Source organism: Grampus griseus (assembly GCF_964374135.1).
Source record: "Grampus griseus genome assembly, chromosome: 2".
Lineage (NCBI taxonomy): Eukaryota > Metazoa > Chordata > Mammalia > Artiodactyla > Delphinidae > Grampus > Grampus griseus.
The window spans coordinates 65,747,179-65,770,936 of NC_139018.1; the positions used below are offsets into that span (position 1 = coordinate 65,747,179).

Below are 23,758 nucleotides of genomic sequence, written 5' to 3' on the forward strand. Positions count from 1 at the left end.
AGATGAGGCACTAATTGCCTTTTATTTTTACATTATATTTTGAAATCTTTTTACAATACCCACTGTGCTTTTTAACTCTTACCGATTCCACTCAAAGTAATTCTGGAGGGGACTTCCCTGGTGGTCCAGTGGTTAAGAATCACCTTCCAGTGCAGGGGACGCAGGTTCAATCCCTGTCTGGGAAACTAAGATCCCACATGCCACCACGGGGCAGCTAAGCCCGCGCACGGCAACTACTGAGCCCACACGCCACAACTAGAGAGAGAAGCCTGCGTGCCACAACGAAGACCACCGCACACCACAATGAAAGAGCCCACATGCCGCAGCTAAAACCCAACGCAGCCAAAAATAAAATAAATATTTTTAAAAAACAAGTAATTCTGGAGAACGGATGAAGGTGATTTTCTTCTCTGGATTATTTGTGGATCCCAACTACCTGAACTCATCTGTGAGTTCAGATGAAAGAAGAACCATGATAAAGACCACACCTGGGGGATGAAATAACATTAAGAAGGAAAGCAAGAGAACACGGGAGCAAGGACGACACAAAAGGAATTCCCAGGGATAATGTGGAACACAGAGGACAGGACAGATTATTGGACTAATTTGTTTCATGAATCACTCAACTCTGCTGCGTGGTGTTTTCTAACTCTCTCATCCATACACAGTTGACTATTCTTCACCCGCCTCCTCCATCAAACCGTATTTTTCCAGACTTATCTCTGGCTAACTTACTTGTTATTTCCTATGAAGCCACTCCTGGAACTCATCACAAAGCTCAGAGTGTTACTTGAAGTATAACAGCTAGGAATTTGTATTTTAGGGAAGTATTACTGTTATTCAAGAATCCTACAGATGGGAAGTAAATGAATTCAAGAACTCTAGGGACACAGCAAGAGTGCAGGAAGAAAGTTAGGCTGTGGGGAATAACACCACTAAAAAAGAGGAAAATGATACTAAGGACAAAAAAGTCAATATAAGAAAGACCGTTCTATTTTTTTTCATTTATTCCTCCCTGACCTGGAAGAGGCTGAGGTATAGCCAGCTCTATAAACTTCATATTTCTGATTTTATTTTCATAGCACCTAAAATAAATAGGACATTTTCCTGTGGGTCTGGACCATTGGGAATTTGCTTCTTAGCTCTTTCCTTTGCTTTTGTGGTGGAAGCCCCGGGCAATTCAACTCCTTTTTTGCTAGTTTTCAGTATTCCCAGATGTGCAGTAATACTAACCACACTCTCAGGTTAGTAAACTTCTCTTAGCAGTTTAACTAATATATAACGGAAAAACTCTTTAACTGTTATATCAGGTAGTAGAGAGATGCTGACTAAATATTAGCCAACTGGTAAATTGCTCTGATGATTACTTAGCTCAAAGCAATATTCCACAACCTTGTGAAAAGGAAATGTAATAAGAACTTCATTCTTTAAACACTCCCATATCTTAAACAAAGCAGAGGTCCAGGAGAAATTTTTGAGAGCAGTTTCTTGAAAAAGCTAGTTTTCCTTTTAGAAGAACATGTTTTCTTTTCTTCTGAGAAAAGATGCCGTACCCCTCTCCTGCCTGTTCCCCAAAACAAGATTAAATACACTGGGGGGAAGTCCTCTCATTAAACCCCTTCATCTGGCAGCAAGGTAGAACATAAGTCATCTAAGCATAAAGGTATTTTAGTTGAACATCTGAGAAGCAACTTGGATTGAGGGAGGGAAAGAAACACAACTTAGGGCCTTCACCTAGTTTGGCAGTAATTATTTACGTGATCTCAAGTAAATGATGTAACTTTTATGTGCCCTCAATACCCCTTCCCTAAAATGCAATGATTCTTTAGCCTTTACCATCTTTGGCATCAGATTATTACATAATTTTATTTTGTTATGAGACAGGAAAAATATCATATGGCGGTCTGAGATGGTCTTTTAAAAGATAATAATAAAACATGGAATATCTCTCAAATCAGTTGCAAGACGATTCTTACCTGCTCTGATAAACTTTGAGGGGTGATAGGGTACTAGTTTCACTTTGTCTTTATCATTCTTATTCATTTTCCTTTTCATTGGCCTGAACTGTGGGCAACTGCTCTAAATGGACAAGTGTGTTGTTGCAGTTGTTTACATGAAACAACCTTGCTTGGCCTCAGATTCTTCTCATGTCTTGGTCATGTTCTAACATCCTCAAAGTCTAACTCCAAATATCTTTATAGTGAGAACCACATGCCTAAGCAAAGCACACAAGACTGAAAATTTAAGTTCTATTGCTGCTTTTGCAAAGCATTGAAGTCTGTTGCACCGGTGTTTTATAGAGAGTTAGTATGGCATGGTTGAATGGATCCATTGGTTCTCTTGCTGGTGGTCTTGGCTTACAGATAAAGGAAAGAATTGGTCTCGAAACATCCCTCCAAATCCTAAAAGTCACTTCTCCTGTCATGACTGAGGGGCAATAAAGGATATTTTTTAGAAAATGAGGAGAGCATATAGGGAAGGAGGAACCTATCGCCTATCCTATGCTTCGCAAATGAACTTCTAACACCAGACCTGTCATTCTGGTTTCACACTTATCTTCATGACATTACATTGAAAAAGAAAGAAAAATATCCTTGGGGAAGAAAATATTATATTTTAAGTGTACAGGGTATAAGTTAGAATTTAATCAATGGTTTAGAGTATCAGTAAAATTAAGAGAGATAAGTTAGGCCATTTTTTTTCCAAATAGGAATAATAATTTTTGCCCCTGCCCTATTTTAGAGAAGTTTTTGGGAGGATTAATGAGCTAATGTCTGTAAAGCTCCTTAAGCTCCTCATATGGAGGTACAACATAAACACTAGGTGAAAAATGATAGCAAACTCCATACTGAGTTGAACTCCTGAGAGCAAAACCCCTGAAGTGAGAAGATGCAGGGTCAGGATGGGTAGACTCTGAGTTCCAATGCCAGAAAAGCCTTGGTTTGTTGTCATATCTATTTTTAATACTGTTTAAAACAGTACTTCATAGCATTAGTAAGCATTTCTACATTTCCTATCAATCACAATGTCCCTTGTGATGATCATTTTTTATTTCTATTCATCAAATGATAGGCTTATTATCTCTATTTTGTAGAGGAAAAATCAAGATGTGAAAATTGCAAAGGCATCAATGATGACTCACATAAAATCATCGGTTTGGTATTATTGGACTATAGCCTGGGTTAGGATTCAGGAGATATGGGCTGCCATCTGGCTCTGGTTGTATGGTCCTGGGTGAGTCACTTAATTTATCAGAGACTTGGTTTTCTCTTCTTTGGAATAAGGAGGTTGAAATAGCCAAATGACCTCAAATACCATCTTGTGATGAAATTCTACAATGTGCTAAGTACTTCTTTAGTATCTAGCAACTCTAAGGCATTGTCTTTGTTACTGTGAAGGGCATGCAAAAAATGACAACTTCAAGATAGTTCCTACTCCTGGATGGACCTAGAGATTATCATACTAAGTGAAGTAAGCCAGACAAAGACAAATCTCATATGATGTCGCTTATATGTGGAATCTAAAAAAAATGATACTAACAAACTTATTTACAAAACAGAAACAGACTCACAAACATAGAAAACAATCTTATGGTTACCAAAGGGGAAATGAGGGGAGGGATAAATTAGGAGTTTGGGATTAACAGATACACACTACTATATATAAAATAGATAACCAACAAGGACCCACTGTATGGCACAGGGAACTATACTCAATATTTTGTAATAACCTATAAGGGAAAATAATCTGAAAAAGAATATATATATACTGTATATATAATATATATATATACATATAACTGAATCACTTTGCTGTACACCTGAAATTAGAACAGCATTGTAAATCAACTATACTTCAATAAAAAGTTTTTAAAAAAAATATAGTTCCTACTCTTAACAAGTTTATATACTTAAAATAACAACGAAATACCACCATGCACCTATTAGAATGGCCAAAATTTGGAACACACAACACCAAATACTGGCAAGGTTAGGGAGAAACAGGAGGTCTCATTCATTGCTGGTAGGAATGCAAAATGGTACCAACACTTTGGGAGACAGTTTGGGAATTTCTTACAAAACTGAACACACTCTTACCATATAATCCAGCAATCACACTCCTTGGTATTTACCCAAAGGAGCTGAAAAGTTATGTTCACACAAGAACCTGCACATGGATATTTATAGCAGCTTTATTCATAATTACCAAAACCTGGAAGCAACCAAGATGTCTTTTAGTAGGTGAATGAATTAGTAAACTGTGGTGCCTCCAGACAGTGGAATATTACTCAGTGCTAAAAAGAAATGACTTACGAAGCCATGAAAAGATGTGGAGGAATCTTAAATGCACATTACTAACTGATAGAAGCCAATCTGAAAGGGCTACATACTATAATTCCAAACGCATGACATTCTGGAAAAGGCAAAACTATCGGGAGTAAAAAGACCAGAGGTTGCCAGGGGTTGGGGTGGTGAGTGCGGGATGATGAATGAATAGGCAGAGTACAGAGGATTTTTAGGTCAGTGAAATACTAGGCATGATGATGGATGCATCATTATACATTTGTCCAAACCCATAGAATGTACAAACCAAGAGTGAACGGTAACATAAACTATGGATGCTGGGTGTATGATGTGTCAATAAAGGCTCATCAATATGCATTGAATACGACTTTCAAAAGGAGGGAACTAAACATATAAAGAACTTATGATAATCAAATAGTAGGTAAAACTTTCCTGATCTAAAGCAGGGTTTAAGTTCTCAAAATCAATTAGGACTCACCAAGTTCCCAGCAAAAGAAATAAAGAGACCAACACCCAGTCACACACAAATGAAAAACAAAGTTCTATGTGGCAACAAAAATTAGACTTCTCCTTTTCTGGCATCTCCAAATGCCAAAAGAATCATTAGCAGTTTTGATGGCAAAAGGTTATACTCCCCATAACAAAGTTTTCTGTTCAGCAAGCTATTGTTTATATGCAAGGTCAAGAAAATACATTTTCAGACATGCAATGGTTTGGAGAATATACCAGGAAAGTACTTTTTCTATAAAAATTATTAGAAGGGGCTTCCCTGGTGGCGCAGCGGTTGAGAGTTCGCCTGCCGATGCAGGGGACATGGGTTTGTGCCCCAGTCCGGGAAGATCCCACATACTGCAGAGCGGCTGGGCCTGTGAGCCATGGCCCCTGAGCCTGCGCATCTGGAGCCTGTGCTCCGCAACGGGAGAGGCCACAACAGTGAGAGGCCCGCGTACCGCAAAAAAAAAAAAAAAAAAAAAAAAAAATTATTAGAAGACAATCCAATAGTCAGTACTAAGAATAATTTTTTTTAATGGAAAACCATGGTATAAAAAAATATGTTGAGGAATAAAAAATGTATAAGGAATTAATTCTGAATTATTTATCATATTCTTATAAAATAAATGCAAATGTCAAAAGAAACTATTGAAAGTATGAGAAAGAATGTGATTATATTAATAAAATAATAATAATTAGCTGCACCAATAATTAACTGGCATATTTCTTTCTACTTTTAAATCAACCAAGTCCTGATGAAACAAAACATGTTACCTGTGCCACCATCCTGACTGAAATTCATAACTAGGAAGACCTTTTCATTTGCATTTTATACAACATCTCTATTCAAATTATAAAGACACTATAATGTTAGAAAGGAAATGGGTATGAAGAGAAAGCTACCACGGTGCCAAAGGCAACAACATTGCAACTTTGGTTCAAAAGATGCCTTTGTCCTTCTGAAGCATCATTTTCAATGAAGTAAACATGAATCCTGGCATATAAAGTTGATTATATACCAGAAATTTTGTGCCAAACCAAAAGTATTGTTTAGAGGAATTAAACGGCATCTACAATTGAATAAATTTACTGATAGAAAAAGATGGCTAGTATAGAATCACAGAATGCTAGAGTTGAATTCTTTCAATCCAAGAGCCTAAATTTACAAATAAAAACTATCAGGTAAAGAGAAGAGAAATTATTTGCTGAGATTACACAGCTGAAAATCCTAGATCATAATGTTGCCAACTAACAGAACCTAGTGAGAGATATTCAATAAATACCATTAATTGGTTAAATATAAAAGAATGATGTGGTAAAATTACAGAAAAATGACCGACAATTCAATATGAACACTGAAAAAAAAGACTTGTTTGTTTCCTTAATTTAAGGTCTAATTTTGGGGGGGGGGCGGTATACGTGTATCTGTATAGAGCAATAATCTGTGAGAAATATGATGAAACTATAAAGGGGTGTTTACAAAAGAGAGTCAGGGAGACAGAAAATAGGGAAGAAAATGTCCTCCAAGTGTTACCACCTTGCTCAAAAGCTGTAAAGCAGCCTAATGTGGAGACCCACCTTTGATAATCTGGGACCTAGTTTTCTGCACCCCAGAAAAGCTGTCCAGTCCACAGGTCAAAGGGCAAACTTAGGAGGTCTACTGACTATCTCCTTTTTTTCTAGTCTTAAGAGGAAAACAATTCTCTTGTGGTCTTACCTGGGCAGTAATAGGCCAATGATCCAACTAACAGATAATTCAGTTCTTAAAGATCCTACAACTAATCCTGAAGTAATTGAAACCCATGGAATTTTCCCTGATTACTATTTCATTTACTTTATCCATTTGCCCTACTGTATTACAAATAAATGCTTTTTAAAAAGGACAAGCTTATGCTATAATAATTATAATGCTGATAGCATTATAATGCTGAGTTCTCACTAGGTAGCCTCCATTTTAAGGAGCTTTCATATATATTATCTCATTTAATACTCATAGCCACTCTATGAGGTAAGTGTTATTACTATGTCTATTTTTATGATGAGAAACCTGGGGCTTTAAGAAAAATCGTGGATTAGAAATAGGTAGAGACAGGATAAATTCATGCGTCTTGAACCCACAGGCTTAAGCTTCTACATTATGGTGGATCAGATTCACTGCTTCAATCTTATCTACATGAAGAGCATGGAGACATGTTTGCAATGCTGTACTCCCAGTTTCTTCATAATTTGAGTTTATTATCAATTAAAACAACATTTAAATAATGTTAAGAAATCAAGTAAGAATAGAAATATTCATCACTGTGGTTTCAGAGCCTAAATGCAGTTCTGTCTGGTTTTTGAGGCAGCAGTGAAGGATGGGTGACATCTCTCTGTTATCTTTCTAGATTAGCAGTGCAGCCTTTAACTTCCATGAATCTGGTTTACCTGAGAGCAGTAATACAAACAACACATATGACATGAGTATATGGCTACCTCTATGAATCCTCAATTCAGGGGCAGATTGCCCCACTTCAGGAATCATTCAGCATCTTCTAGAAAAAGGTGTACTCAGAAAGAATTAGGCCTTTGTTACTCCATTTTCTTTTACTTTAGAAGGCTTACAATGGGATTGCCTATAAAAATTTCCTGTGGGTCTTCCCACTACCCCCAGATGGTAGTGTGAATAACATTTATTTAAATCTATCTTTGAATTTCAACCTTAACCTAGCCAATGTTTTTTTTCTTTACAAGGCAGCTCTATATTGTATCCAATTACTCAAAATTACTTCCAAAGAAGTGTTAGGCAATGGATTTTTTTTATATACAGTGGGGAAAATATCTAATAAAAGCTGATTTCAGTACTTACTTTTTGATGAACATACATGGTTAATATAATAGCTTTTAAAAAAAATGTATTTAAGACACATAGAAAGGATTAAATCCTGTCTGATATCTGTTGATTTTGAAAGCATTTTACATGCTTTTGTTACAGCCAGATTGAATTACTGTAATTCTTTGTTTGCAGCTTTGCCAACAGCATCATTACCAAGTTTGTATGGCTCCAGGACACAGCAGCAGAGATGATCCTGGACCTGTAGGAACCATGGCCTCCTCTCTCAAATCTCAAAACTTCCAACATATTCTCTTCTGTCTTTCAACCTTATCTCCTTAAAAATGCGGGTTTTGAAGGACATAGGACATGTGATTATTTATGGTGCCATTTGAGATTGATTATAGTGGACATGGGAAATTCCCTCTAAATGTCTTGGCTAGATTGGTTCTATTTTTATTTCTGGAAATTACACAGTGAGATTTGGGAAAATACTTCTTAAGGCATGTGAACTGTGTTTAGCTCTTTTATGTATCTATTTTGTAAAAGTACATCAGTGATATTCCCTTTCAGAGTAATTACTTAGTAATGCTGCATACCTCATAGTTAATCTGAAATCCTGTTAAAGACCCTACTCTAAAATTTTTAATGTCCAAGGTTTAAAACATTGACTTGCTGACTTCCTCTATTGAGGCGGGGGGGGGGGTGGTCATCAAGAAGACGTGACTATCGTTTGACCTTCAAGCTGAACCCGGGCAACTGGACTCCTCTTCTCCTCCCCTGTCCTCGGAATGTGTGTTCTGCTTGCCTTCCCTGCCCTCAGAAGCTGCCCCAAAGATACAGCCTTGAGATAACAGTGTGGTGGTGAGATTATCTGGACTGTGTACATGACTGAACCCAGTTCAGGCCTCTATATAAACCTTTAAGATTCTGGAGGTGGGGAAATTTCTTGTCTCGTGGCTGCCCATGACAAGCCTCCTAAGTTCCCTTTCCTATTAAACCTGCCACCTGCCAATGTGGAGTGGTCTGCCTCTTTCTTCAGTGTCTTCCTGCCCTCTGTTTGTGGCGGTTGGTTTCAGGTTATATCTGGGAAGCTCCTGAGGAGGTTACAACCTAACATCCTCTAGATGGCTATCCAAGGAATCAGAAAAGGGATGAGGAACAATAGAGTAAGTTATGAGTTAACATCTTTTTCTCTTTCCAGAAAATAGATCTTTGACCCAAGGACTACTGAGTCTACAAAGTAGCGGCAGATTCTGAAAGACTTTCTAGACCTGACTATTGGCTCTATCACTTATTAACTGTATGAACTTCATTAACTTCAATTTTCCCTGCCTCAGTTTTTTCATCCATAAGTTGGGGATAATAAACCAGCTGCCTCAAGATGGTGATGAGGATTAAATAAGTGAATGGAAAAACTTAGAAACTGTGACTCACATCTAATGAGCACTCAATAAGTACTGGTTGTCACTATTACAATTATTAAAAGAATGTTTTCTTCCTCCTAATGCAATTATTGCGTGGCCTCCTTTCCTTAAAGGAGATGCAGATGGTACCCATTCCCATGTTTATGATAGTTTTTGTAATCCAGAGCAGGGTCAGAAAACTAAGGTCTGCTAGCCACTGCCGGCTCTTGTAAATAGTTTTGTAAATGAGTTTTATTAAACACACAATATTTATTCATTTACATATTCTCTGTGGCTGCTTTTACACTATAACAGCAGAGCTGAATAACTGCGACAGAGATTATATTACCTGCTTTTTATAGAAAATGTTTGCCAACCCTTGATTTAGAGTAAAACAAGGTTTCAATGTTTACCGAAGGGTCAGCAAATGACAGAATGGGAGAATACTAAAATTTGAACCCAAAGACCATGGCTTTTGCTTTGTCTCTGCTGCTGGTTGCTGTGCGAATTCAAACAAGTCACATTAACTTTCCATATCTCAAGTTCTTCATTCATGAAAATAAATAAAAACACACATAAGAAGGTGACCACAATTTTCAACTTATATAATTAGGGTAAGGTTTAAATATAATAACATGCATAAAAGTGCTTGGTCAAATTCCTTTTTTTTAATTTGATTTTTTTTAATATAGCAGGTTCTTATTAGTTATCTATTTTATACATATTAATGCATATATGTCAACCCCAATCTCCCAATTCATCCCCATGCCCCACCCCCCGCTTCCCCCCTTGGTGTCCATAGTTTGTCCATAGTCACATCTGTGGCTCTATTTCTGCCTTGCTAACTGGTTCATCTGTACCATTTTTCTAGATTTCACATATATGCGTTAATATATGATATTCGTTTTTCTTTTTCTGATTTACTTCACTCTGTATAACCGTCTCTAGGTCCATCCATGTGTCTACAAATGACCCAATACCGTCCCTTTTTATGGCTGAGTAATATTCCATTGTATATATATACCACATCTTTATCCATTCATCTGTTGATGGGCATTTAGGTTGTTTCCATGACCTGGTTATTGTAAATAGTGCTGCAATGAACATTGGGGTGCATGTGTCCTTTTGAATTATGGTTTTCTCTGGGTATATGCCCAGTAGTGGGATTGCTGGGTCATATAGTAATTCTATTTTTAGATTTTGAAGGAACCTCCATACTGTTCTCCATAGTGGCTGTATGAATTTACATTCCCACCAACAGTACAGGAGGGTTCCCTTTTCTCCACACCCTCTCCGGTATTTGTTGTTTGTAGATTTTCTGATTATGCCCATTCTGACCTGTGTGAGGTGATACCCCATTGGAGTTTTGATTTGCATTTTTCTACAAATTAGTGATGTTGAGAAGCTTTCCATGTGCCTCTTCGCCATCTATATGTCTTTGGATAAATGTCTATTTAGGTCTTCTGCCCAATTTTTGATTGGATTGTTTATTTTTTAAATATTGAGCTGCAAGTGCTGTTTATATATTTTGGAGATGAATCCTTTGTCCATTGAATTCATTTGCAAGTATTTTCTCCCATTCTGAGTGTTGTCTTTTCATCTTGTTTATGGTTTCCTTTGCTGTGCAAAAGCTTTTAGTTTCATTAGGTCCCATTTGTTTGTTTTTGTTTTTATTTCCATTACTCTAGGAGGCGGGTCAAAAAAGATCTTGCTGTGATTTATGTCAAAGAGTGTTTGTTCTTCCTATGTTTTCCTCTAAGAGTTGTATAGTGTTCGGTTTACATTTAGGTCTTTAATCCATTTCAAGTTTATTTTTGTGTATGGTGTTAGGAAGTGTTCTAATTTCATTCTTTTACATGTAGCTGTCCAGTTTTGCCAGCACCACTTATTGAAGAGACTGTCTTTTCTCCATTGTATATCCTTGCCTCCTTTGTCATAGATTAGTTGACCATAGGTGCGTGGGTTCTCTGGGCTCTCTATCCTGTTCCACTAATCTATATTTCTGTTTTTGTGTCAGTACCGTATTGTCTTGATTACTGTAGCTTTGTAGTACAGTCTGAAGTCAGGAAGTCTGATTCCTCCATCTCTGTTTTTTTCCCTCAAGATTGCTTTCGCTATTCAGGGTCTTTCGTGTCTCCACACAAATTTTAAGATTTTTTGTCCCAGTTCTGTAAAAAAATGCCATTGGTAATTCGATAGGAATTGCAATGAATCTGTAAATTGCTTTGGGTTATATATTCAATTTCACAATATTGATTCTTTCAATGTAAGAACATGGTATATCTCTCCATCTGTTTCTGTCATCTTTGATTTCTTTTATCAGTGTCTCATCGTTTTCTGGGTACAGGTCTTTTACCTCCTTAGGTAGGTTTATACCTAAGTATTTTATTCTTTTTGTTGTAATGGTGCATGGGATTGTTTCCTTAATTTCTCTTTCTGATCTTTCATTGTTAGTGTATAGGAATGCAAGAGATTTCTGTGCATTAATTTTGTATCCTGCTAATTCACCGAATTCATTGATTAGCTCTAGTAGTTTTCTGGTGGTATCTTTAGCATTCTCTATGTATAGTATCATGTCATCTGCAAACTGTGACAGTTTCACTTCTTCTTTTCCAGTTTGTATTCCTTTTATTTCTTTTTCTTCTCTGATTGCCATGGCTAGAACTTCCAAAACTATGTTGAATAATCATGGCGAGAGTGGACACCCTTGTCTTGTTCATAAAGGAAATTTTTTCAGTTTTTCACCATTGAGAATGATGTTGGCTGTGGGTGTGTCGTATATGGCCTTTATTATGTTGAGGTAGGTTCCCTCTATGCCCACTTCCTGGAGAGTTTTTCTCATAAATTGCTGTTGAATTTTGCCAAAAGCTTTTTCTGCATCTACTGAGATGATCACATGGTTTTTATTCTTCAATTTGTTAATATGGTGGATCACATTGATTGATTTGTGTATACTGAAGAATCATTGCATCCCTGGGATAAACCCCACTTGATCATGGCGTATGATCCTTTTAATGTGTTGTTGGATTCTGTTTGCTAGTATTTTGTTGAGGATTTTTGCATTTATATTCATCAGTGATATTGGTCTTTTTTGTAGTATCCTTGTCTGGTTTTGGTATCAGGGTGCTGGTGGCCTCATAGAATGAGTCTGGGAGTGTTCCTTCCTCTGCAATTTTTGGAAGAGTTTGAGAAGGATGGGTGTTAGCTCTTCTCTAAATGTTTGATAGAATTCACCTGTGAAGCCATCTGGTCCTGGACTTTTGTTTGTTGGAACATTTTAAATCACAGTTTCAATTTCATTACTTGTAAATGGTCTGTTCATATTTTCTATTTCTTCTTGGTTCAGTCTTGGAAGGTTATACCTTTCTAAGAATTTGTCCATTTCTTCCAGGTTGTCCATTTTATTGGCATGGAGTTGCTTGTAGTAGTCTCTTATGATGCTTTGTATTTCTGCAGTGTCTGTTGTTACTTCTCCTTTTTCATTTCTAATATTATGGATTTGAGTCCTCTCCCTCTTTTTCTTGATGAGTCAGGCTAAAGGTTTATCAATTCTGTTTATCTTCTCAAAGAACCAGCTTTTAGCTGTATTGATCTTTGCTATTGTTTTCTTTGTTTCTATTTCATTTATTTCTGCTCTGGTCTTTATGATTTCTTTCCTTCTACTAACTTTGGGTTTTGTTTGTTCTTCTTTCTCTAGTTCCTTTAGGTGTAAGGTTAGATTGTTTATTTGAGATTTTTCTTGTTTCTTGAGGTAGGCTTGTATTGCTATAAACTTCCCTCTTAGAACTGCTTTTGCTGCATCCCATAGGCTTTGGATCGTCATCTATTCATTGTTATTGGTCTCTAGGTATTTTCTGATTTCCTCTTTGATTTTTTTCAGTGATCGCTTGCTTATTTAGTAACATATTGTTTAGCTTCCATGCATTTGTGTTTTTTATGTATTTTGCCCTGTAATTGATATCCAATTTCATAGTGTTGGGGTCAGAAAAGATGCTTGATATGATTTCAATTTTCTTAAATTTACCGACGCTTGATTTGTGAGCCATGATGTGATCTATCCTGGAGAATGTTCTGTGTGCATATGAGAAGAAAGTGTAATCTGCTGTTTTCGGATGGAATTTCCTATAAATATCAATTAAATCTATCTGGTCTATCATGTCATTTAAAGCTTCTGTTTCCTTATTAATTTTCTGTCTGGATGATCTGTCCATTGGTGTAAGTGAGGTGTTAAAGTCCCCCACTATTATTGAGTTACTGTCAATTTCCTCTCTTATAGCTGTTAGCAGTTGCCTTATGTATTGAGGTGTTCCTATGTTGGGTGCATATATATTTATAATTGTTATGTCTTCTTCTTGGATTTATCCCTTGATCATTATGTAGTGTCCTTCCTTGTCTCTTGTAACATTTTTTATTTTAAAGTCTATTTTATCTGATATGAGAATTGCTACTCCAGCTTTCTTTTGATTTCCATTTGCATGGATTATCTTTTCCCATCCCCTCACTTTCAGTCTATATGTGTCCCTAGGTCTGAAGTGGGTCCCTTGTAGACAGCATATATATGGATCTTGTGTTTGTATCCATTTAGCGAGCCTGTGTCTTTTGGTTGGAGCATTTAGTCCATTCACATTTAAGGTAATTGTCGATATGTATGTTCCCATTACCGTTTTCTTAATTGTTTTGGGTTCGTTTTTGTAGGTCCTTTTCTTCTCTTGTGTTTCCCACTTAGAGAAGTTCCTTTAGCATTTTCTGTAGAGCTGGTTTGGTGGTGCTGAATTCTCTTAGCTTTTGCTTGTCTGTAAAGCTTTTGATTTCTCCATCGAATCTGAATAAGATCCTGGCTGGGTAGAATAATCTTGGTTGTAGGTTCTTCCTTTGCATCACTTTAAATATATCATGCCACTCCTTTCTGGCTTGTAGAGTTTCTGCTGAGAAATCAGCTGTTAACCTTATGGGAGTTCTGTTGTATGTTCTTTGTCATTTTTCCCTTGTTGCTTTTAATAATTTTTCTTTGTCTTTTTTTTTTTTTGTCAATTTGATTACTATGTGTCTCGGCATGTTTGTCCTTGGGTTTATCCTGCCTGGGACTCTCTATGTTTCCTGGACGTGGGTGGCTATTTCCTTTCCCATGTTAGGGAAGTTTTTGATTATAATCTCTTCAAATATTTTCTTGGGTCCTTTCGCTCTCTCTTCTCCTTCTGGGACCCCTATAATGCGAATGTTGGTTTGTTTAATGTTGCCAGAGGTCTCTTAGGCTGTCTTCATTTCTTTTCATTCTTTTTTCTTTATTCTGTTCCATGGCAGTGAATTGCACCATTCTGTCTTCCAGGTCACTTATCTGTTCTTCTGCCTCAGTTATTCTGCTATTGATTCCTTCTAGTGTATTTTTCATTTCAGTTATTGTATTGTTCATCTCTGTTTGTTTGTTCTTTAATTCTTCCAGGTCTTTGTTAAACATTTCTTGCATCTTCTCAATCTTTATCTCCGTTGTTTTTCTGAGGTCCTGGATCATCTTCACTATCATTATTTTGAATTCTTTTTCTGGAAGTTTGCCTATCTCCGCTTCATTTAGTTGTTTTTCTTGGGTTTTGTCTGGTTCCTTCATCTGGTACATAGTCCTCTGCCTTTTCATTTTGTCTGTCTTTCTGTGAATGTGGTTTTCATTATACAGGCTGCAGGAACATAGTTCTTCTTGCTTTTGCTGTCTGCTCTCTGGTGGATGAAGCTATCTAAAAAGTTTGTGCAAACTTCCTGATGGGAGGGACTGGTGGTGGGTAGAGCTGGGTGTTGCTCTGGTGAGCAGAGCTCAGCAAAACTTTAATCTGCTTGTCTGCTGATGGGTGGCACTGAGTTCCCTCCCTGTTGGTTATTTGGTCTGAGGCGACCCAGCACTGGAGGCTACAGGCTCTTTGGTGAGGCTAATGGTGGACTCCAGGAGGGCTCACGCCAAGGAGTACTTCCCAGAACTCCCATTGCCAGTGTCCTTGCCCCCACGGTGAGCCACAGCCACCCCCCGCCTCTGCAGGAGACCCTCCAACACTAGCAGGTAGGCCTGGCTCAGTCTCCTGCAGGGGTTGCTGCTCTTTCCCCTGGGTCTCAATGCAAACACACTTTGTGTGTGCCCTCCAAGAGTGGAGTCTCTGTTTCCCCCAGTCCTGTTGAAGTCCTGCAGTCAAATCCCACTAGCCTTCAAAGTCTGATTCTCTGGGAATTCCCCCTTCTGTTGCCGGGCCCCCAGGTTGGGAAGCCTGGTGTGGGGCTCAGAACCTTCACTCCAGTGGGTGGACTTCTGTGGTATAATTGTTCTCCAGTTTGTGAGTCACCCACCTAGCGGTTATGGGGTTTGATTTTATCGTGATTGCGCCACTCCTACCATCTCATTGAGACTTCTCCTTTGTCTTCGGATGTGGGGTATCTTTTTTGGTGAGTTCCAGTGTCTTCCTGTCAATGATTGTTCATCAGTTTGTTGTGATTCCAGTGCTCTCACAAGAGGGAGTGAGTGCATGTCCTTCTACTCTGTCATTTTGAACCAATCAGTGCTTGGTCAAATTTAAATTGGTAAGCAAACTTGGGACATTAGTCATTGTGAAGGTTACCAAATCTATCCCATTCATTCTTCTTATGACAGAGCCTCTTGGCTGGTCTAAACTTGTCCTTCCCAGGCTGATTCTGGGCCCAGTCCAGTGCCGCAGTCTCCTTTAGCTGGTAACCGATAATTTCTCCCCAATTTGAGTCTTCAGAATAATGAATTTTGTTATGGGATACAAGGAACATATGATTAAGTAATTATTTTCTTTTCTCTCTGAAGGATCATCATTAAAAAGTAAAGCTTTCCAGCCAATGGCATTGAAGCTGCCCATACACAGCTCTAAGGGGCCCTTTGCCAGCTGGCCTCATTAAATCTCTGATGTGCTCTCTGAGTTTTGTTGTCATGGTGTGTTCACTCTTGGACACTTTTGCATTTCTGTCCCAGGGTTTTTAGGTTCACACCTTCGTGTTTCTCCCATCCTGGGCTTTAACTCTTTCTTAGGTAGAATTTTGCCTCATGTCTAATCCCACATTTATCAATTACTGTCTTAGAGAAAAAGAATATTTTCCACTATTGCTTTTTCTCTTTTTCTGAAAACTTAAGATCCTGATCCTTTCTCTCATCCCAGACCAAACTCTGAGAAGGAAACAGTTGTGTCTATGAAGCGACAGATTTTCCTTTTTATACGCAGCACCCTCCCTCCCTGTTCTCCTGGGTAGTGCACTGTGGCTTAGCTATCATTACTCTGGGTGTCATATAAAGAAATTCATTCTGTGAAAAGCCTGAGATTTTAGAGAATGGAGAATCATAAAACTAAACCCTGTGGATAAAGCCTGTCTTCTGTGTTCTGTGTGACTAATGACAGCAGAAGACATTTGGGAACCCACAAGAAGAGGCAGAACATGGCAAAGAGTTTCTGACACATAAAGGTTCTTTAATAACTCTCTTATTTGAGTGGTTTTATCACTTAGAAAGGCAGAGGTTATCTGTTTTCTGGATTTGTGGTAAGTAAAAAGTTTTTATTCTGCATATGCCTATTACCAATTATGATTTTTGACAGGTTTTAAACATTATATTACAATATTATTGTGTTACAAACGTTTGATTTCATTCTTCCAATGAATGTGGTAATATACAGAACACTTAACTAATAGACTGAGCACTAAAGAGTAAACAGCTCAGAAATAGTCATAATTCTGGCTAGGAAAGACGTTTACTCCAACTGACACACAGAAAGCTTTCTTTAAAAAACAAAAAAAAAAAGTGCTGTCATGCTAGATCCACTTAGCTTATCCAATCAAACTCCTCAAGATCAAAACTTTAGAAGGGACTAGAGTTTCAGGTCATACAGAAAAATCATCAGGGCTCCATATTCTCAAAAAGTTTTAAAAGTTTCAATTTAAAAAGTGACACATAACACACCACTGTAAAGCAATTATACTCCAATAAAGATGTTAAAAAAAATAAAATAATAAAATAAAAAGTGACACATGGCAAAGAAATTTACACTGATATTGTACAAAAATGTAAAATGAAAACACAAATATTTTCACCTCCCCAGATCTTTAATAGCTACAACCATTTGCTATTCTGGCCAAATTGCTGAAGATTGTGACTAATAAACCTTCCACAAAGAAACAATGATATTTAGTTCTGTCCTGCTCTTCCCATTGAGTCACCTGGCATGTTAAGGACATCCACTAAATACCAATAAATACCAATTTTGCATAGTAGTTCAGAGAATGGGCTTTAGAGTCAGACAGTTCTGGATTTAAAACCTAATTCTACCACTCATTATATGTGGCCTTGGACACACAAAACTTAACCTCCATGTGCCTGTTTCCATATCTGCAAAATTGGGATCCTAATACCAACCTCATCAGTTGCTGTTAGCTTTATATGTATATACACATATATTCACAAAGGAATATTACGCAATGTCAAAGTAAGTGAATTACAGCCATATTCAGTGAGATGAATGAAGCTTGGCATTATAATGTTAAATGAAAAAGAAGTCCTAAAAGATAACATACAGCATGATTACCTTTTAATAAGTTTAAAAACAACTAAAATTAAAAATATTCTTTCTTACTAGAGGAAAGCAAGGAAATAAAGAACATGGGATTCAGGATCATGATTATCTTAGGTAAGGATAGAAGGGGATGGAATAGGGCTGGGAAAAACACATGATGAGGTATACATCACCATCAAGATCCTGCCTGTTGTTTGGAGTAGGAAAGTCTCTATTTATTATTTTATTTTAAAAATAGCTAAATAAATAAGAGTCGGGCATAAATGTAGTGAGTTTAATGAATGGTGATACTGAAAACATAAACATGCTTTGAAGAAATAAAAGAGCAAAAAGCATGTGATAATCTCTGGTACTTTTGAAAGAAAAATTCTATGATTATTTTCAGGCACTAAGATGCACATGGTAAATAATGAATTAGGGGTAGTGAATATTCCCTAGTGGCTACAAAGTATTTGTTAGCAAACGACTAGAACTCTTTAAGAATTATTCAATGATTTGGAAGCCTAGAGATTTTTCTCTGTCTCTCTCTGTGTCTCTTAATCTCTTTTAAATTTGTTACAAGGACCTAGCTGAAGATAATGTTGAGGACACTGTATAAGCCTAAAGCATAAAGCTAATATCATTTGGCAGCGCCCAATTTTTATGTAACATCTTTGGGCTTATAATGTTGAGATTTCTATCCTTTACGAATACACCATTACAAAAAGTAGAAATAATGATTTACATGTATGAACTCATAACCGCATAAGATGAATATTACCAGCATCCCATTTTATAGATGAAGAAACTGAGGCACCAGGGATCATACAAGAAATATGATCAAGGTCACACGACTGACTGGGGCCATTAACCAGTTCACTAAAGCTGCGATATAGATACTATAGAGAGAAAATAAATTTCACAACATCTAGCCTACTGATGACCGGGATGTTTTATATGGTACCTGTTAAGTTCAAACAACACAGAGGGAAATATCTGAAGACTCCATCTCCCTGCAATGGGGGGGTTAGAGTGAAACAAGCGGAGGTGAAGTAACAAATCATCTGGATGTTAGATTTTAGATAGTGAAAACCATTTGCCTTGGCAAGAGACTTTTTAACTTCTGGTTTTAACTTCAACTCAGTGGCAGACAAGGAGTTCAAGTAAAACAGTGTGTAGATGTGTAATGCAGACAGTTTACTGAGAAGTACTGTGGTCTTACCTTGGAGGGGGCCTCCTCTTGGGTTATGCAGGTGAGCAAGGGGGGCCTGTCCGTCTGGCAGAGGGAAGGTGAACTACATATGACTACGTTCTCTGATATGCAGAATGCTGGAAGACTGCAGAGCAGAATGTGAGATGACTAAAACCTGGTCCTAGAAGGCTTTGAGAAGAAATAGTTGCTTGGTCTCAAGAAGTTCTTTCCTTCTGGATTTTCCCCTTTCTCCTCTTTCAGATCTGTTAAGCCAGCAAATTCATGTTTGCAACCCCAAAGCCTTGGGCTGACACCAGCCAGAGTTCGAATAATCACTGCAGTTACAGGAGGGTTCAAGCAGTACAGGCCAGTGTGGCCAATGAGAACAAAGATTTCAACTTTAAACTGCTTTTGAATAGATATTGTGTAAACCATGGGAACAAACGCTTCTTCTTCATGGACATACAGCGAACACGTACACAGCCATGTGGCTAAGTTTGACATTTTTCTAGAGTGGAAAATGCCTCTAATGTAGGAAACACTTTTACTTTATTTCTTCCTTCCATAAATAGTTGATTCTTTCATGTGTAAAAATTATGTTTCCTTTTGTTAGCATTAATGGTCTTATCTTAAATCATGTGTTTTTATCATATCAATTTATGGAAATATTTTTAGCCACATTATTTATAGAACATTTAGGTCTGCCTTTCAAAGTTCTCAGTAATCTTTAGTGTTTGCTGGTCTGCTTTTAATTTATCAAAGCCCTCCTTCAACAGGCGTTGCACAAAACACACAAGCAGCAGAGATTTCCCCTATACAATGTGTATTTGATACGCTTAATGTTCATCTTTATACACACACAGACGTTGGCATATAAGAAATGTGGAGGGTGCCTATAAATTCAAGGAAACATTTAAGAGCACAGTGATACATAGATACATGGGTATAATACTTTACGTACTTGATAAATATTTTATCCCTACCATAAAGAAAGCTTTTTATAAACTTTGATTGTTTTTTATTACCTTAAAGTATTGCAGTTGTTTCTCAGCATTCATTGTTCCTTCCTTTTCTTGTCTCAGACAGGAATTGAAGATGAAAAGCTCTGTATCTCTTAGCCACCCTTTCAGTTCTTTGATCCTGACCTCCAGCTGCCTTACCAGGCTTCCGCTTTCAGGAGAGAGCAGGTCACGTGCACCCGACCCACTGTGCCCTGCCATTGTGTCCTGGATCTTCTCTCCTAGGGTTTTCTAATGCATCAGATTAAAAACAAAAACAAAAACAGCAAAAAACAAAAACATTGATTAGCATAGGTACCAAATACGTATCACAGTTTGGCTGGTGACAAGAGCCACCTGGAAGGTGTCTGCTGCACCTCCCACCTCACAACTGACATTCAGTTCAGATTAGCTCAATGTTCCATTTAGGATTCGATTCTTGAGCCGTGGGTGTTGTTCTGACTACCACTAGAGGCTTACGAAGACGTCATTCACTTCTAATTTCCTCTAACAGAAAGGAGCTTTGACCCAAAAGTTCACCATGGTCACTGATAAAAACTCATTTCAATTCTCATGAAAGGAGTTTACAGTAAAAATTCTCTGCAAAAAATTTTCAGGAGATAGAAGTTTGAGTTTAATCAATATACTAAAGAGGCCAAGAGTAGACTATGCATGGAGAATTAAATTCCTTTTTTTTCCCTTTTTTTTTTTTTTTGTTTTGTGAGGTACAATTCCCTAAACCTTATGACACAGGACTGTTAAGAAGGGGTAGCCTCCTTGGTGCTGTTGATTTTACCTGACCTAGAAATTGTTCAACCCTTCAATTCTTCCCACTTTGCATTTGTGGATGCTAGACTTTCTAAAATATGTGTTAAAATAAGCCCCAATCCACTATGCTAGAAGCCTGCTTAGATGAACCACTATGGCATGAAGGTACAGTCAGGAAAGGCTTTTTTTTTTTTTTTTTTTTTTTTGATGGAAAACACTCTGGAGAATCAGGACGACTTAATCTATAATGATGAATTAAAGCTACAAAAATAGGCTTTAAAACACAAATAAAATTAAATCAACAAACATTCATCTGCTGTGTAGTGTTCCATAAATGGTATCTTTAGGAGAAAAATCGCCTTTCGTGGCAACACCCTTGTATTTTCATGGTGCAAATATTGATAATTTGAAGACCCTCAGTGGAATCCAGATTTAGCTATTGTTTTTATGCTGTAACAAAAGTAGCAGCAGGAGGTGAAATCAATGCCCTTGGAGGGTAGGGTCACAAAAAAGAATTTATTGCCACTTTTTTTGTTCTGGAACAGTTTGCAATCATAAATTCTTCATAAACAGAATACTTCAGAGAATGGTCCATCTTCATAAATATACGACAGAGGACATCAATTTCATTTAATTCACAATTTGTGTCAGCACAGCAGATGCCAATGCCTGCCTTGATAGGGTTGTTTAATATGCAATTGAGACAGAGTAATATGCAGCACAGGGGACAAAATTTCACAGATTAAACTGTACGCACCACTGACATTTCATTCTAATGTATTTCCATTCCACACTGTTCACCTTAGATGAAAGTAATATTAAAAACCATATCCCTCTATTTTACTATTGTTAGAAGTTAAAATCCTTGTCTTTAATTTTTTTTCATGCCAATTAAAATGTAATCATGCCAATTAAAGCAGTATGCCTGGTGGTGGTAGTGTAGCACAGGTTTTGTTAAAATCTTCCCAGCACCCTTCTCTCCCCAGAAATCATTACAAAACTCTGCGTACTGCATTCGAATGATATTTTTGTTAAAATGACAACCATTTTAAGGTATCTGCCTCATAAAGGATAGCTAAATATTCTGTTTCTTTTTTTAATGTTATCTTGATTTAAAATTTTTGTTTAGGGAGCTATATACGTGACATACTTCAAACAATTTTCCAAAAAGATTATTGTTAATTATTTATCAAATTAGAAATAGATATGTGAAAATACAGCACAGGCAGACTATCGCTTTATCTATCAAGCATATAAAGTTGCTGCTCTCATCTATTTAGTAAACAGTCTTTTAAAATGTCAGACACTAACCGCATTTCTCCTGTATGAGATCAATGAATTCTGTAGAATTTAGTAGGTTCTGATTTAAATCACCATATTATAAAATGAAAGCCATTAATTACTATTGAAAAGTAATGTAACAATAGGTCAGAGTAAAAACTTTTAACGTTTTAAGTTACTTTGCACGATTGCAGAGTGTGGTGAATTTAAATGAGAAAGCAAGGATTTCAACTTGCAGTTTTTTAATCACCTAGATTAAGCATGGCATAAACTGAACACTGGCATTCCTCCAAGTCATCAAGGTACATGGAGAGCTTTTTATTCAAAATATTTTTGGAGTATTATTTCTTTAAAAATTAAAAGGCAGGAAAGGGAAGGCATGCAAAATCATGCTCCATAACTGACACCACCCATACTTAGCTGTTATAATTAATCATTTAAGTAATTGACAAATTTAGCTTACCCTTGATTTGAAGTGAAGGCAATTTAGGAGAGAAGTTGATGAAAAAATACAGTTTAACCTCTCTCTCTCAGCTGTCTTCCTACAAAAGGACAGTACTGTCTCCTGCACAGTGCCATCCTGGTCTCTGGATAACAGAATCTCTATATTGCCTTTTTGCCAGATTCTTGCATCTCAGTCTTTGGCTGAGACCCAGCCCATCATTGCGTGAAATGAATTACATGAAACTTTTTTTTTTTTTTTTTTGGCTTTTGTTAAAAGTGAGCTGGAAATTGAGGCACAAAACAGAGGCCGATTTAATTCTGCAATTCAGATTTGGGTCAAGTTTGCATCTTTGTTTTTGTGGCTTTAGTGTGACTTGAAAGCTATAGTGACAACTCCACTTTTCATCTGAAGAGTACAGTAAATAGTTAAACAGTGGATGTCTCTAACATGTACCTTCAGAATAAATTCTATTAACATTCATTCAAGCATGACAGTCAGTGTATATCAGGATATACTGTATTATAGTTGACTTGGTGCATGCCCATAATACATGGCATATTTTACTTACCTTTTTACGTATTAAAGAACCAAAATTATTAAATATCTGAGAGAAGACAAGTTCAGAGTAAAAAAAAAAAAAAAAAAAAAAAAAAAAACAGAAGAGGAAAAGCTGTGTTTTTCCCCCATAATAGCATGAATAGCTTGTTAGAAATGTAGGTAGTGAATTGAAAGAGAGAGATATTTGTGCCTCAAATTAGAAATCAGACAGGGTGCTTCACAAAAAATGTACACATAACCTACAAACAGTAATAAAAATGCAAATACCCCAAGCAGTTCCCATTTTTCATTAATTGAATCCACTTTTTCAAGGAGATCATTTGGTAGTAAAACGCCACCTTTCTTCAAAGCTTCAACCTTACTAAGCAGCTCCATCTTTTTCAGGTCTCTGATGGACATTTCCACACTGTATCGCTAAAACGGGAAGAGAAAAAAAGATACCATTAGGGAAAGAGGTGTTCTTAGAAAATCTTTGAGCACAGAGTTAGTGAGGCTCATGGGTGTTAAAAGTTTGTGTTTCCAATAAAATTAATGGGGAGGCTAAACTAAGAAACTTGAGTAGTTGAGAAAAATTGCTGAAAACAGTTAAAAATATACAAATTTCTCACATATACACAAACATCCAAGGTATTCCATTTAGTTGACTACGATTTATGTCTTTCCAAACTAAAGTTTGTACACACATTTGATCTTTATCTTAAAATACTCCAAATAGGAACATACCTGGTCTAGAGGGATTTAATATCAAAATTAGTTTTGGCCAACATTTGGCTCCAGAGTACTGCCCATCACCCACCTCTGTCTCCCAAAGGACTAGTCTCAGAGTGGTACAAATAAAATGATCCCTAAAAAGCGTGTAACTTCCTCCTTATCCTATAAGTCCCCTAAATTCTGTTAACTTTTTTTTTTTCATTTTTCTTTTACTTAAAAATTCTGTGTGGGCTTGGAGAAGAGGTACATATAGAGAG

At 37.0% G+C, this 23,758-nt stretch overlaps 1 protein-coding gene across 3 annotated transcripts in view; it reads right to left on the reverse strand.

The window, feature by feature from the left end:
• The window catches only part of AKAP6 (A-kinase anchoring protein 6), a gene marked incomplete at its 5' end in the record, with an annotated part of 374,977 nt that overhangs the window by 67,318 nt on the left and 283,901 nt on the right, over positions 1-23,758 (reverse strand). For all 3 annotated transcript variants that reach the window (XM_082648924.1, XM_082648925.1, XM_082648923.1), the window contains 2 exons: positions 19,766-19,990; positions 23,058-23,204. In XM_082648924.1, coding sequence (XP_082505050.1) covers positions 19,766-19,990; positions 23,058-23,204 — 372 coding nt within the window. The remainder of the gene's footprint in view (positions 1-19,765; positions 19,991-23,057; positions 23,205-23,758) is intronic.